We start from the raw sequence: 15392 nt of genomic DNA on the forward strand, positions 1-15392 counted from the left end.
ACATCTATTTCCTTGCAGAAGGATTTAATTTGTCATCTGTAAGATGTACGTAATAACACTGTGTTGCCCTGAGGATTAGAAACAATGTATGTGACATACCTGGCAAGCTTGGTACAAAGAGTAGCGCTGCTTCAACAAATAGTTGGTATTTTATTTTGTTTTAATGTTTTCATTATTCTATTTTTTTTAAGAACATAAATGGTAAGTGTGATAAAGCAGTCATAAACCAAGTTGTAACATTCACTTGAATATTAGTTTCAGGGGCCCGAGTGGCTCAGTGGGTTAAAGCCTCTGCTTTCGGCTCAGGTCATGATCCCAGGGTCCTGGGATCGAGCCCCGCATCGGGCTCTCTGCTCAGCAGGGAGCCTGCTTCCTCCTCTCTCTCTGCCTGCCTCTCTGCCTACTTGTGATCTCTGTCTGTCAAATAAATAAATAAAATCTTAAAAAATATATATTAGTTTCAGTTAGACTATATTCAGAGACAATTTTGTATCTTATTTCCCAGTACACTCCAGAATCTTCCATGGGAGAATGTGAATTTCCAAAATGTACGTGTATAGGACAGTTTACCAGTTGCTTCAATTCACCCCACTGCTCAACGGCATTTGGCCCTGAGAAAGGGAAGTGGAGAAGCAAAGAACTCTCAGACTAGCTATTTTTCTTTCTTATTAGCAACTACATGACAAGATTTGACAAATCACCATTCATGAAAACCCTCATCATTAGACATCATTTGATCAAGCTCATCAACAGAATGCAGCCGACTGTATTTCATGAATGAGTCTGAGATGACAGAAGAACAGAAAGATATTTAATTGTATCCTTAGCCATATATCTGTAAACTTCATCTTGATATTTTTTTATTCTCTTGTAGGTTCCTTTTGCAATAAAAATGACACCAGGTGCCTCTCAAATTCTTGCCAAAACAATTCTACATGCAATGATTATTCAAAGGACGACGATTGCCATTGTCCAGACGCAGCCATTAATTTGGACAAAGACTGTGACAGCATGAGAGACCCATGCTTCTCCAATCCCTGTCAAGGAAATGCCACTTGCGTGAACACCCCAGGAGAAAGGAGTTTTCTCTGCAAATGTCTGCCTGGTTTTAGTGGGACAACCTGTGAAACCGCCATTGTTTCCTGTGGCACAAACGCCTGCCAGCATGGAGGTGTTTGCCGTCAGGACCCTGTTCACCCTGTCTGCAACTGTCCTGATGGATATGCTGGAAGGTTCTGTGAAAACGATCTTGATGAGTGTGCTTCCAGCCCCTGCCACAATGGGGCCATGTGCCAGGATGGAATCAACGGCTATTCCTGCTTCTGTGTCCCAGGATATCAAGGCAGGCATTGTGACCTGGAAGTGGATGAATGTGTCTCGGATCCCTGTAAGAATGAAGCCACGTGCCTCAACGAGATAGGAAGATACACTTGTATTTGTCCCCAAGACTATTCTGGTAAGTCTATCACATTTGAGGACCAGAAGAGGTAGTTAGCTTTCCCTTCTTTTAATATGACAGAAGCAGAAGTGACTTTTTAGGTCTCATCCAATTGCTTATGAAAATGGTCTTGGCGGGAATTAATCACTAGATAGAAAGCTCCCTGAACCATGAAAATTCCCAGAGCCTAAGTATTTGCCAACTGTCGCTGTTGTTCTAAATGGAGCTTTCCCATTATTTAATTCTCAGATTCAGCCTAGAGTTAGTGGGCTCCATGGCGCCTTGCTTTCCAGGTCAGGGCCCTTCAAGTCTCCTCATGAGAAGATGCCTTTTGTGCTAGCGAAAGTGTGCCAGGAATGCCCACGCCTGCGACTGCAGCCTGCTGGGAGGGCAGGCCATGGAATGCACAGACGTTAGGAGTTCTAGAATGTGAGCAACAGATGAGTGACAGCACGGCTGATGGAGCATGGTAAATAAAATAAACCACAATTTAATTAATAAGGAAGTCACTTTTCTAAAATAAAGAAGTCACTTCTTTAATTTCTTGGAAAGAGCAAACAGTAATACCTCCTGTCTATTCACAAAGTTCCTGTTGACGTGGTATTTGAGCACAGAGTAACAGGCTGACCATTCATTCACTAAAAGGGTACGTGCCATTTACTATCCTCATGCTCAGTGTCTACACTCACCTTCCTGAACCAGTTACCCAGTCAGGTCATTTCTTCCTGGTGACCATCCTTCTTGCCCTGTTTTACTCTTTGGAGTCTGTACAGTAAGGGGCAACTCGTGTCATCTATGCTTTCCCACATTCATTATTCTAACCTGCTCACAGCTTTCCTGTGCTTCCTGATTCACATCTGGGTGACATTATTTACATTTAAATGCCACTTTTCCCAGATCTCTTGCTACTTTTGTAACCTCCTGCGGTATCTGACTTTCAACTTACCTTCTTCTCTGAACCCTTTCACACTTACTTCTCTGTCTTGTCATTCTTTTCCTGAGGCTGTTAAGCAATATATTTGGAAAGTACTTCTCTTCAAAATTTATACCAGAATCCTCCAATGTCATCTTGTTAAAATTATACATTCTGAAATATCGCTTTTATAAAATAGCTATATCCCTAGTTGCTCTGTCATGAAATTTGCTCCCTTTCCCTTAATCCTTACCTACAACCAATCCTCAAAGTCTCTTTGGACAAGATGTCTTCCAAATTGAGCTCCTCCATTTTTTTTATCAGTGCCTTTGCTCATGTCCTCATCATCTTGTGTATACTTATTATACAACCTCCCACACTCTACCTCCAGCCTCTATCTTCAAGTTATTCTGAACAGTGTCTCTGAAATAATCCTTCTAAAATAGATCTGACTGTGCCATTCCTTCTGAAGAAGCTTGAGAGCTGCCCACCACACAGAATAATTTTAACATCTCATTGAAAACCCTTCACAATTGTCCCTTACATATTATCTCTACAACCTCTTCCACCAAGGCATTCCCTTTCCCTGAATTGTCTTCATTTTCTACTCAGGTGGTTTCCCTCCCTCTGGGAGGTCCTTCTTCAAGTCAATGTCTACTCTGTGAAGTTCTGTACTTGCAGAACTTTGTTCATCTCTCGCCTAACTCAAGAAACATTTCTGACTTACTCTCTGCTAAAATAATACTTCTAAGTGGCTACAGTAATTATTACTTCTGTAGCAGTCTGTGCCTCTATTAAAGAACTCTGTCCTATTCTTCAGATATCTGTGTTTTTGTCTCTTCCCACTGAAGTATTAGTTCCGAAAGGACAGAAGTCATGTCTTATATGTATTCTTTAATTCATCGACATTTGGAGGTATTTATTACATGTCAGCATTCGTATTAAGACATACATTTGTATTAAGACACCTTAGGAATAGTACTTAAGGTGCCCAGCGTAGTGAGTAATAGCTGCTTAATAAACTGTTTCTGAATTGTTCTAATTGCCTAAATTCTTGTGTATACTTACTATACACAATATTTTTCTGGGCACCCTCTGTGGTAATGAAACTGAGGTAAATAGATATTAGAGTTTGCCTTCTCTATGCATATGTTATGATTGTAGAATGATGTATTAAGTGGAAATTATTTTTATTATTGATTGCCTTCAACTACCAATATTAAACTAAAACTTACGAGGAACAATGGAGGGGTTTATGAAACAGTACTTATACATGAAATTTCTTTATTTAGGTGCCAAATCATCATGTTCATCGTTTAAAATTGAATTACAGCAATTCAATTTCAGTTTTTAAAATTTTTGAGTAAAAATAAGAGATCCATCTTTGTGGGGCAGGTGTGGGATTACTTTTGTTTATAATGGACACATTTACCAATCGCTTTGGTTTATCAAGATAGTATCTTCTATTTCCTGCTGCTAGTACGATATTGTGAATGGTGACTAAAAGAAACAGATGTGACATCAGAGAAATGTCTCAGCCATTTTAGCTACAGTCTTCTGAAATAGTCTTGTAATTGCAGAACACAGCTTGAAAAAGGATGTTTTACAATGTATGTGTTTTTATTTTTTTGCATTTCAATTAATTGGATCATAATGAATCCTTTCAGTGGTATAAATTAGGCATAAAAGATGTCAAGGGTATATTCCAAATGTAGTAAAGTACCTCCATTATAATACTTTACTCTACAATGAATTAACTTATACTGTGGATATATCGTATCACAGCTGGACCCAGTGAAAATCAATGCCTTTTTCTCACTATAATATTAGCTCAAAGCCCACAGTGAGGACACTTCCTTGCTCAAACCCTGATATAATAGAGTTGTTCCCTATTTGACTATGTTCTTCTATTGTTTTCTAAGAAATCAGCTAAATTTTATTATTTTAGCTCTGCTGACATAACTATAACTCGCTTACAGAGTTTAAATGACACTCATCAGGTAGTAAGAATCATGTCTGTTATGAGCTAGTTAGGTTTATTCGGACACAAAGGTGCAATTTTAGGCTTGATCACCAGTCTCCCCAAGCAAAACAGCCCGCATTCTGGGAGCTCATCAGTGGTTCTCAGCCCTGACTAGACAGCAGTCATCACCCAGAGAGATCTGAAACAGAGATGCTCAGACCCCACCTTCAGAGAGTCCAATTTAATTGACGATTCTAATGTATAGCTAGGGCTGGGAGCCAGAAATCAGATTTATGTGAACTTAATTTAGAAACTTTTCTTGAAATATCCCCCCATCTAGGCCCACAAGGAGGCTTGCTTACCTCAGTGCCATCCCCCGGCTACCAGTATTTGTGGCAATTAATGAGAAACTCAAGGAAGGTCTATAGGACCAGGGGAAAAGCCAGAGCTTGGAAAGGAAGAAAAAGAATTAGTAATCAGCATGGATGCGTACTTTGGCTCAACCTAGACCTCCCAATGAATCCTGGAAGCTATTACAATAACCTAGCTGCTGTGCGGTACATCCAAATTTAGAGACTCATAAAGAAGCTGGCTTCCAGGGAAAAGCCTGTGCTCCTCAGAGCAGCAAAGTAAGAAAACGTAATAAATTTTAAAAGACAGAGAGGTAGGAGAGGAAAAAGGAGCTGTAGCACACGGAGAGGGGGTTCACACTGCGGGAATCCTACTCTGTGCACTCCACTGTGTTTCCTAAGTGGTGATTCATGAACTACAGAAATAGGCTTAGAGAGAGCTGCTAAAGAGGTTGGTGAGAATATGCCAGGCATAAGCAAAAACTCCAATTTAAGCTGAAAGTAAACAGCTGCAAACTTCTTTTAATGAAAAGAATATTCGCCTTGAGCATGTGACTGCTTTGAGTTCAAGTTTATGCAATACATCATTCTTTCACTGAGGTCTTTCTTAAAACGAGCAGATTGATGAGGGAACATTTTTCACTTAAGATGCCTGCAATATGAGAAAAACGGGGCCACGAGAGGGCAGGGAAAGGGCAATCAGATGCACGATGAAGCAAAACACTGCAGGAAAATATCTTATTTCCTCCATTATAAAATAGGTTTTTGGCATAGAAACAATCTTGTGGAAAATAAGGAAAAAAACCCCCACTTCATCAAATTTACTTATTGATTATAAGATGCATCTTTATTTCAGAAACGAAATCTTATGAAAAAATTCATTTTATATTCAAGAAAATGTGTTAGTATAGGGAGACTAGTTAGAAGACTAGGTAGCACATGGAGACTAGTTAGTTAGAAACTCACTGCAATACCAGGAGTAAGACATTAGGATCTGGCCTGAAAAGGCTGACGGTAGGGATGAAGGGGAAGGTAGGTGTAGGGTTCAGTAAGAAGATGACTCACTTACCATTTACTAAAGCCAGAATATGCCCAAACTTATTATACCCATGAAAAACTTGAAATCTCTAATATGAAAAACAAGAATTCTTTGAAATTTCAATTTTCATCTCCAACTTAATAAACTTATCTCTGTTGGTAGTTCTAAAAGTTTAGCACGTATCAGACTCACCCAGAGAGCTTATTAAAATACAGTTTCTGATTTAGTAGATTTGTGGTGGGGGCTATGCATTTATAACAAGCTCCCATGTGATACTGATGCTGATGTTGCTGGGGTGGGGGCCACAGTTTGAGAAACCACTGATATAGACAATGATGAGGATTTTCATGTGACAGCACAAAGTAGAGTGTGTGTGTAGTATTTATTGATAGTAACAGTTCTGGATAAATGATATGAATGAAAACAACTATCTGTTGAATTCATTCAGTTCTTAATTTTGTCAATACACAGACACTTCTGTATGTATATACATCGAAGTAGGCATTTTTATAGGTTCTGCAAATATAAGAATAAAGAAAAGTGATGAAAAAGTCCTCTTACATTCTAGAGGGAAGAGACAGACGTGTATAAAATAAGTAATAAATTAAATATTTAGTGGGTTAAGTGGTGATAAATACAGTGGAGAAAAGTAAAAGTAAAAAAAGGGGGGGGAATTTAAGAATTGAACTTTACATTAAATGACTAGGGAAGGGCTTACTAAGAAAGTAACACATGAGTAAAGTTCTAGAGAGGAAAGGAAGGGATTCAGGCAAATGTGTTGTGGAATAGCATTCAAAGCAGAGGAACATTCAGTGCATATTTAATGCATTCAGTGCAAAGGCCCTGAGGTCAAAAGTACTGGAATGTTTGAGAAGCAGCAAAGAAGCTGATGTGACTAGAGTGGAGTAAACAAGGAGAAGGAGACATAGTCGACTACTGGGGCTGGTGGGCCATTGTAAGGACTTTGGCTCTTGCTTTTAATAAGACGAGAAGTTGTTGGATAGTTTTGATCAGAGGACAGAAATGATTTAACTTACATTTTAAGAAAATCTCTCTCCTTGTTATATTGAGGACATACTGAAGTAAGTGGGTAAGGTAGAACTAGGTGTCCAATAATACAATAATCTAAGTCAATGGACTATTATTAATTGGGGAAAAGCAAAGAAAGGTATCAAGTTTTAACAACACCTTTTTCCTCTTTTAAAATTTCAGATAAGAATTAACACAGAGGATCATGGATCATGCAAACAAAATGTGTGCACACCTTTACTGACCTGCTCTCTATTGCCCTCTGGTGGGAAGTCTAGATAATGCAGGACAGGTCTAGCCTGGAGTACAGTCCCTGCAAGTGTGGTGCCTTACCAGTTTCCATCAACTGCATTGTCATACAGTCTCTCACAGGCACACCTGAAACTTATTCTATCTTTCTCTTATAATTTTCTATCAGACCTTCTTTCATTAATAATTTTTTATGTTCTTTTCTGTGCCTACTCCAATAATCTTCATCCATTCTGATGAATAAGACCAGCAGATATGATGTCACTAACGCTGATGTTGCCGTTTACAGTGGCCCTTATCAACTTGAATTTCAGCCAGTTTGGAAATTTGAATGAGACTTATGTTCCATCTTTTCTAAATATATTTTCGATTAACTAAATCACTTTTCTAATATCATTTTTGTATGACAAATCAGATAGATAATTTAATGGTCATGAACATAATTTAGGGAAATTAAAGTATTATATATTATAAAATCTAAGCTTATTTTATGAGAAAAATTGTTATTATAATTATGATTACCATTACTGTTGAAAGTTTTTTACTGATTATTGATTGAAGTTTTTCTTAAACTTAATACGTTAATAATAATTAATTATTAAGTTAATAATAAATTAAAAGGAAGTTAATACATAAATGATTTGATAAACTTAAATCAACTTATTGGGAATAATTAATTGTCTGTATTTGTGTAAGGATATACAATATGTAAGACATGAATTCAAAGAACATTTAAATATTGTTTCTGTGACCATCAACCAAAATATTTCACATTTCATTCACCATCTGGTATATATGCCCGTAACTAATATTTTTCACACCCAAAAGGCAAATAATGTGTACCAACCAGAAAAGAGTATTTGAATTTCCCAGGTAGTATCTTCATGTCTTCAAAAGAAAATGACTATTTTTCTATGTGCTCTTAACTCTAGAAGTTGATCACTTTTTGTAGTGTCATATAAAAAAACTAAACACTTGTTCAGGCTTTTGCTCAGAACGAGAGCCATGTGAAATACTTTTATGAAGAAATGAAGTTACTGGCTTTTGCCAAATGTTTGTTGAATGAGTGAACAAAATAACACAAATTACACATTCAGCAAATATTTATGACATACTTGCATGGCACTGGACACTGTGCCAGACCGTGGAGACATAAAGATGACTAAGACAAAATTTATTATCCCTGACAAATACTCACAGTTTATTCTGGGAGGAGGCGTGCAAACAAAACTCACGGTCTCTCGCTGGACAGAATGCTGAGGAAACACCAAGAAAGGAGCCCATGACACTGCTTAGGGCCAGGAAGATCTTCAGAGAACAAGCGGCCTATGAGCAGAGCAAAAATGCACTTCTTTCAGGATGCTGAACTGAAACTCACGTATTCTGACAACATTTATTACCACTATTATTGTACGAGTAATAATGAGCTGAGGAACAAGGTGGGGGACGACTACAGGGGCTTTAGAAAGGGGTGAACATGGGGCGCCTGGGTGGCTCAGTGGGTTAAAGCCTCTGCCTTTGGCTCAGGTCATGATCCCGGGGTCTTGGGATCGAGCCCCGCATCAGGCTCTTTGCTCGGTGGGGAGTCTGTTTCCCGCTCTGTCTCTACCTGCCTTTCTGCCTACTTGTGATCTCTCTCTCTCTAATTTAAAAAAAAAAAAAAATCTTAAAAAAAAAAAAAAAGAAAGAAAGGAGCGGACGGCTCTTCTGTCATCGTTGCTTTGACCTGGTTTGTGGTGTAGCTAGTCGTTGCGAATGGCGCAATGCTCCATTTTAAACTCCCCGTCTGAGTACTTCTCTGATTTCCTGGCTACCAGCAGGGTGTGTGTGTGCAGGCCTGAGTGAGGAGGGGAAGAGCTAAAAAATACGCAGTAATATTAAGTGTGGGTGAAATGGAGACACTGTGGAATCTGAAAGCAGAAGACAAGGCTTCCAGTTCCACCTCCGATGCAGTCTAGTGGTTTCTAGTGGTTTGACATTGATAAATAGTTCTCAACTGTGTCCTCACTCTAACACACAGGCAATATAACACCACCTAACTCTCAGGGTCATGGTGACAATGAAATGACTTACTCAAAGTTTTTCCATAAACTATGAAGCCGTTAAATGCTGGTTGTCACTAATTTAATATCTTCAAGTATTGCTGCTAGCATTTAACAATATTTGCCTATACTTTTTATAGGAATCCGTTTCTTTTTTTTAAATATCTTATTTATTTATTTGACAGAGAGATCACAAATAGGCAGAGAGGCAGGCAGAGAGATTGAGAAGGAAGCCGGCTCCCTGCTGAGCAGAGAGCCTGACTCGGGGCTCGACCCCAGGATCCTGAGATCATGACCTGAGCGGAAGGCAGAGGCTTAACCACTGAGCCACCCAGATGCCCCAGGAATCTGTTTCTTAAACTGAACAGCTTTTTTTTTTTTTAATATATTAGAACGTACTCAGAGATAAATTAACTGAGGTCATAATCTCTGTGCTCTATTATCAAGTTTAAAACTGGAAAATTATGATATGTGTAGGCAAGAATTTATTCTCTGAACCTGCCATATCATTGAACAAAAGAATTAGGACTGTATTTGCTTTATAACATTTCAAACATTCAGGAATTACAATTATCATAATGGATAAAAACACAAGAAAGATATCATAATGATTAAAACATTGTAATTACAGAAGTGTGAAATGTATAACGTTGGCGTATTTAACATAAGATGCAAATATTATAATTTCCCTATTATCTTCCCAAGAAACTCACAAAATTAAGCAAGATAGAAACCACTTATCAAAGTAGAGTGTATTTCAAACATAGCATCTTAGAGAGTTGGAAATGAGTTACTCCGAATTAAACTTTACTAATTTTATATATTACAAAGTATATATATGCATACACATTAAATATAGACAGTAGATTGAGGGAGCATACCTATTAATTAGGAATAGAACATTTTAGAATCAAATAACATCTTCCCACATGTTACGATATTTACGATAGCAGTAAAGTGAGAGGAATAGCACACAGACAGACTTTGGGAAGAAGGAAGGAAGGGCGGGTTTGTTAGTACTGGGAGTAGCAGTAGGGCATGGGGAAGTAGAATATTTCATATTTCCACTAACAACTGTATTCCTGAAAGTGTCATTAGATTCACTAGAACGCACTCCCTATTCTCTGTTGAGGGCTGACCCACAGGAGCCAGTCTTTCTATCCCTAGAACTACTTCTAGCCTCCACGATCTTTCTAGAAAGCTGAGATACTGCAACAGCGTCGAGAACATTCTTCAACGCGCACCGACGGTAGAAGGAATAGACGGGAGGGCAAATAGTGGTAAAACTTCAGAAAACCCGCAGAAAACGAGTTGAAGATGGAAAGCAGAGGTTATTCCAGTTATGTCTCTCTGTGAAGGCAAATCCTGTAGAAACGAAAAAGATTTCTGTATCTATAATGACAAAATAATGAAACCAGTTAATTCATAAAGAAAACAGCACATACCGCGCACAGGCGCGTCTTGCCATTAACAGCCCCAGAGGTTGGGGGGAGTTCGAGGGTCGCGGAGACACAAGGTAACTGCCCAGAAGCAGCACCCCCGCCATACCCAGTGGCGCCGATTTCCCCAAAGGCAGGCGTGGGGTGGGGCGGGCGGTGGGGGGACCTGGCTGCCTGGCCAGGCGGGGCGCGCGGGCCTGGGGAGCCCCAGTTGCTGGCACTGCTGCAGCGGTCTCCGCTGGAGAGCCAGCTGCGCGTGCGGGACCCGCTCCTTGCTCTGTGGCAAGCGGGAATCTGGGCCATCCCAGTTCTGTCCTGGGCTGTGACCCGGTTCAGGGGAGGCACTCCCTGTTCTGGGCTCTTGGGGAAAGGCAGGCATCTGGCCTCATTCAGGCCTGCACCTACAGAGGAGCCAGTTATTGGAGGAACTCTGAAGCCTTACCTCGGGCTCGGGGATACCCCGGAATAAAAGACATCTGGGATCAGTTATTCCTGGAGACGCCTTCGTCAGTATCAGGCAGCATGTTCGAATGAGGTCTGTCACCTATTTGCAGCCACTGCCTCAGAGTGATTCACAGAGCTGGGGCATCCCTGCACCCAGGAGGATCTGCAGGTGGTTGGCGCCAGACCCTAGCTCATCAGGCCTGGAGGAGTACCTGCTGCTGGAAACTTCCTGAAGGGGTCGGTACTGACCTTGCCAGGGTGTCAGGGAAGTCAGGGATTTGGAAGCCATCCTGGGTCTGCAAGGGCCAGGTCACTAGAGTGGACTCTAATAGGAAATAAACATCTGCCTAATTCCAAGTCACAACCAACCAACCGATGACTATTCCTCTTGAAGGCAGATATGGGGCAATTTGACCGCCTTGCCAGGGCCAGGCAGGGCAGGCTTGACTGAGGATCCTTCAGCAAGAGACACCAGGGATTTCTAGTACCCAGAGGCCTGGCTACTGGGGTTTTGGATCCAGAAAGGGCGTATTGGTCTGGCACAGCTTTCTGGAACAAGCAGCGATCTGGTCCAGCTCTGGTTCCTAAACCAGGCCAGGACCGGTTCAGGAGAGGCTGGGTTCCTATGGTGTTCTCTGTGGGAAACCAGGCATCTGCCGACGTCTAAGGCTGCAGCTTCACAAAGGGACCCTATCACTCCGAACAAGATATCTCTGGAATTCTGAAGCCTTGCTTGGGGGAACCAGGTACCCTGGAATGAGAAACATCTGGGATTTCTGGTTCCTGGAGAGGCCTGGATTCCCCATCAGGTAGCGTGTCCAAACGGAGAGTGACTGTTGCCATCTTTGTAGCCATAGTATCAGGTTGTACTGAGGCGGGAGGGGCCACGGGGCTGGGCCCTAGACCTCAGGCCTGAAGGGCTCCAGAGGCCCAAGCCCTGGAGAGAAGACCATACAGCACAGGCTGTGCAGTGCAGTTCTGAGTAGCTGGAGACTGCAGGAGGACCCCCGTTGAGAGATGCCAGTTCCCTGGAAAGGGAGTTTAGGGAACAAAGCATGGAATTGCATCCCTAACCTAGCTACAGGCACCTGGTCCCCTGAAGGCAACCTAATGGGAATACGACTGCCTTGCCTTGGCTGGGTGGGTAGCCTGGCGTGCGGAGCATCCAATGAGAGGCCAGGGATACCTGGACCATGGGCAGAGGGAGGCCAGGTCAGGGAGTGGACTTTTGTGGTAATAATAAAGTATTAATAATACTAATAAGAAATAATGGTAAAGTAAATACAGTAAGTAAATAGTATAAAATAATATATGAACCCATTTTCATATTTCATCAGAATGAATCACTGATAGTTACACTGATTTCATATATATCAGGAGACAAAAAAAAAATCTGTGGCTAAAATATAATACACCAATACGCACTTGTTATGGAGTGCCTCATAATTCCTAGATTTAAACCTATGACAGAGAAAAGAGCAGTCGTCAAATGGATAAAATTCAGTCATCTTTCAGAGATGAATCCCAGGCTTGTAGAGTCTACTTTAAGTGACTATTTTGTAAAAGCTATTTTAGCGTCCTTGGAAAAGTTATATCTAATTGCATAAGCTAGAAATCTTACTAGGTAAAAACTCAAAGATGTTCCCCTGAAAATTGAAAATCTGCCTTTAATCTTCCACAGCATCTTGCTAATCAATGTTATGCTTGTTTTACACTATTAACCAGAGCCCGAAGTCATCAGCCTCTTCGTTCTAGGATGTTAAAAATGTCATAACTATGATATAGCGGAGGAATGGGTGATATAATCTCTAGCTGTCATGGTCAGGAGTGCTGGAGTACCTCTTTGCAGTGATACGTGGTTCAGACTCGCACGGATAATTGTTATAATCAATCCACCATGCATCATTCTTTAAAGAACGCAGGAATGGTGTATATAATTCTTATTCAGAAGGAAATAGTATGTATAGTGGCCTGTTAAATATTAAATATATTGAGCAGACTCTGAAACTTAGGATGATAACTAAAAGCTAGGTGTTATTATTCCCAAAGCATGGGCTCTGCAGGTAACGAGAACGGTGTTGAGTGTGGTCTGTCGATGGCACACTGCATGCGTTGTGCATTCTCTCCCCACCGCAATGAGTGATGAGCACAACATCAATGACGAGACCTGCTTCAGGCTGATAACATATGATGGGCACTATCTTGGGGCACAGAATGTTACCATTGATCTATAATTGCTGAAGGATGCATATTGAGGTGCAAAATCTCTAATGCTGATCAGAAGTTTAAGGCACAGCCATTCAGAAACAGTGTTTCGTTTTAAACGTTTGCCAAAGCCGTAAATCTGCCTTTACGCCTTTTGATTTAGAGTGGGGCCAGGCTGAAAGAAGCATTGAGGACCTCTGTCCTGGCAGACCAGATTGCCTTCTGGGACAGATGATGGATTAATCCATAGCGAGGCGCGATCATTCATTCAAAACTCATTGAGCGTTTTCTTTTCTTTTATTTTTTGAGCGTTTTCTATATCTAAGAATATGTGCTAAATGCTATAGATCTTAGTGTGAAAGGACAAAAAAATTCACTTTGATGGTTTTGTAGATGAAATGTATAAATAAGCATTTGTGGTAAAATAAAATACGTACTTTTATATGACAGGGGATTATAAGAGAAGTGTCGAGTGACACCTAAGGCAGACATAAGTAGTTAAGTAGAGTGTTCGGCATCATGGGATACTCAAACTCAATTTTTCAGAATGAATGAGAATTAACTCCCGGGGACTAGGAGTGAGGTGTGGGACATCACAAGCAAGGGGAATGCTATGTGCCGCCCAAAGATATGAGAGACGGTGGAGCGGTAGGAACATCACTGTAGGTGGTACCTATAGAGTCCACACCTTAGTGAATCTTCTACCATATTCGAAGGCTATATCCTGGAGACAAGAGGAACTGTTTCTAAACTTTGCAGAGACTTGTATTTTATAATGATCACGCTCAGAAATGTAGAGAATGACTTGAAAAAGGATGTCAGTAGCAGTAGGACAAGAAGAGAGATGGTGAGTGTCTGAATAAGGTTGGAGCAATGGGGATGGCCCTTTAGATCCATTTCCATTGGGGAAATGACAGGATTTGGTGACTAATCAGAATGTGGGAAATGAAAACAAGATGATGATAACTCCTAGAAATCCGGCTTGGGTGACTGGGAGATAATCCCATTCACGGAGAAGAGAAGTTTGGCAGGGATAGGGGTGTAGGCGATCAGTGAGGGTGGGCTGAGGAGAGTCTCCATTTGGAATTGTGGAATGATGGCTGTTGAGATAGTTGGAGAAAACATCCTACAATAATTGGAATCAGAAGAGTAATGTGGCCTAGAGTTACAGACTGCTAATGTGTATCTTACATGAAGATGTCACCGGAAAAATTCCTGATATCCATTAGAATGGTCACCTGCTTCTAGATCATTGTCTTTCTTAAACACAAATCAGGCAAAGACAACCCTTCAGTCTTTTCCAAAGTGTCTTTGATTCCTTCACCTTTGCTGGAATTTGATGAAACCACTTTCCACGCAACCCTTATTAAAGGGTTTTTTTGTTTTTGTTTTTGTTTTTCTTTTTTTTTTTTTTTAACTCGATTCTCAGAGCCAGGAGAGAAGGTTTGCTTTCTTGCTAACCCCCCTAACTCCTGAAAGACCATTGATTCACCATTCATTTACTGCTTACACTACTCTTCTTTTCCCCACAAGCCATTACTTCCCAACCTCCAAGACACGACCAGCATTCTCAATAACTTCTGCTCTTTCCCAGCCAACTTCTTCACATTTGGTTCAATTCAGCAAAATGTGCTGAACACCTGTCACGGGGCAGGTATTTGCCAGACACTGAGGATGCACATCCTTGAAGGACATAAGGTCCTGGGCTGTGATGCAGGCTCATGGCCAATAGCACAGGCTCTAAACTCAGATGGTCTCTAACAGAATCCAGCTCTACCACCTTCTAGCCTTTTAGTCTGTGTCAGGTTTCCTACTTTCCCTGTGCCTCAGTTTCATCATGAAGAAAAAGAGCATAATGATAACGCCTCGTGGATGATTTTTCAAAGATCAAACAAAATCAAATAATGTACATAAAATGCTTAGCACAATACCTGATGTGAAATAAGCTCTTGGTGAATCTCAGCTCTTACTATTGATGATAAGGAAGGATCCTTGTCCTTAAAGCAGTTGTTGGAGATCAGCAAGTAACAAATAAGAAACTATAATGCTGAAAATGCTATGAAAACACAAAAGGATGGAGCCAGTAAGGAAATCGGGGAGTATACTTCACTGTGGATGAGGCATTTAACATAAGTATGAAAGGATGACTTCATCATTTGAGACCCCTGGGTGGCTCAGTGGGTTAAAGCCTCTGCCTTCAGTTCAGGTCATGATCTCAGGGTCCTGGGATCGAGCACCACATCGGGCTTTCAGCTCGGTGGGGAGTCTGCTTCCTCCTCCC

The 15392-nt window shown here is 40.9% G+C and overlaps 1 protein-coding gene across 2 annotated transcripts in view; it reads left to right on the forward strand.

Annotated features, from left to right (window-relative positions):
- The first annotated feature begins 950 nt into the window (after positions 1-950).
- CRB1 (crumbs cell polarity complex component 1) overlaps positions 951-15392 on the forward strand; it is a 147513-nt gene continuing 133071 nt past the window's right edge. For both annotated transcript variants that reach the window (XM_032317053.1, XM_032317054.1), the window contains exon 1: positions 951-1456. In XM_032317053.1, coding sequence (XP_032172944.1) covers positions 1012-1456 — 445 coding nt within the window. In that variant the 5' untranslated portion in view covers positions 951-1011. The remainder of the gene's footprint in view (positions 1457-15392) is intronic.

The sequence above is a fragment of the Mustela erminea genome, chromosome 17 (assembly GCF_009829155.1).
Source record: "Mustela erminea isolate mMusErm1 chromosome 17, mMusErm1.Pri, whole genome shotgun sequence".
Classification (NCBI taxonomy): Eukaryota; Metazoa; Chordata; class Mammalia; order Carnivora; family Mustelidae; genus Mustela; species Mustela erminea.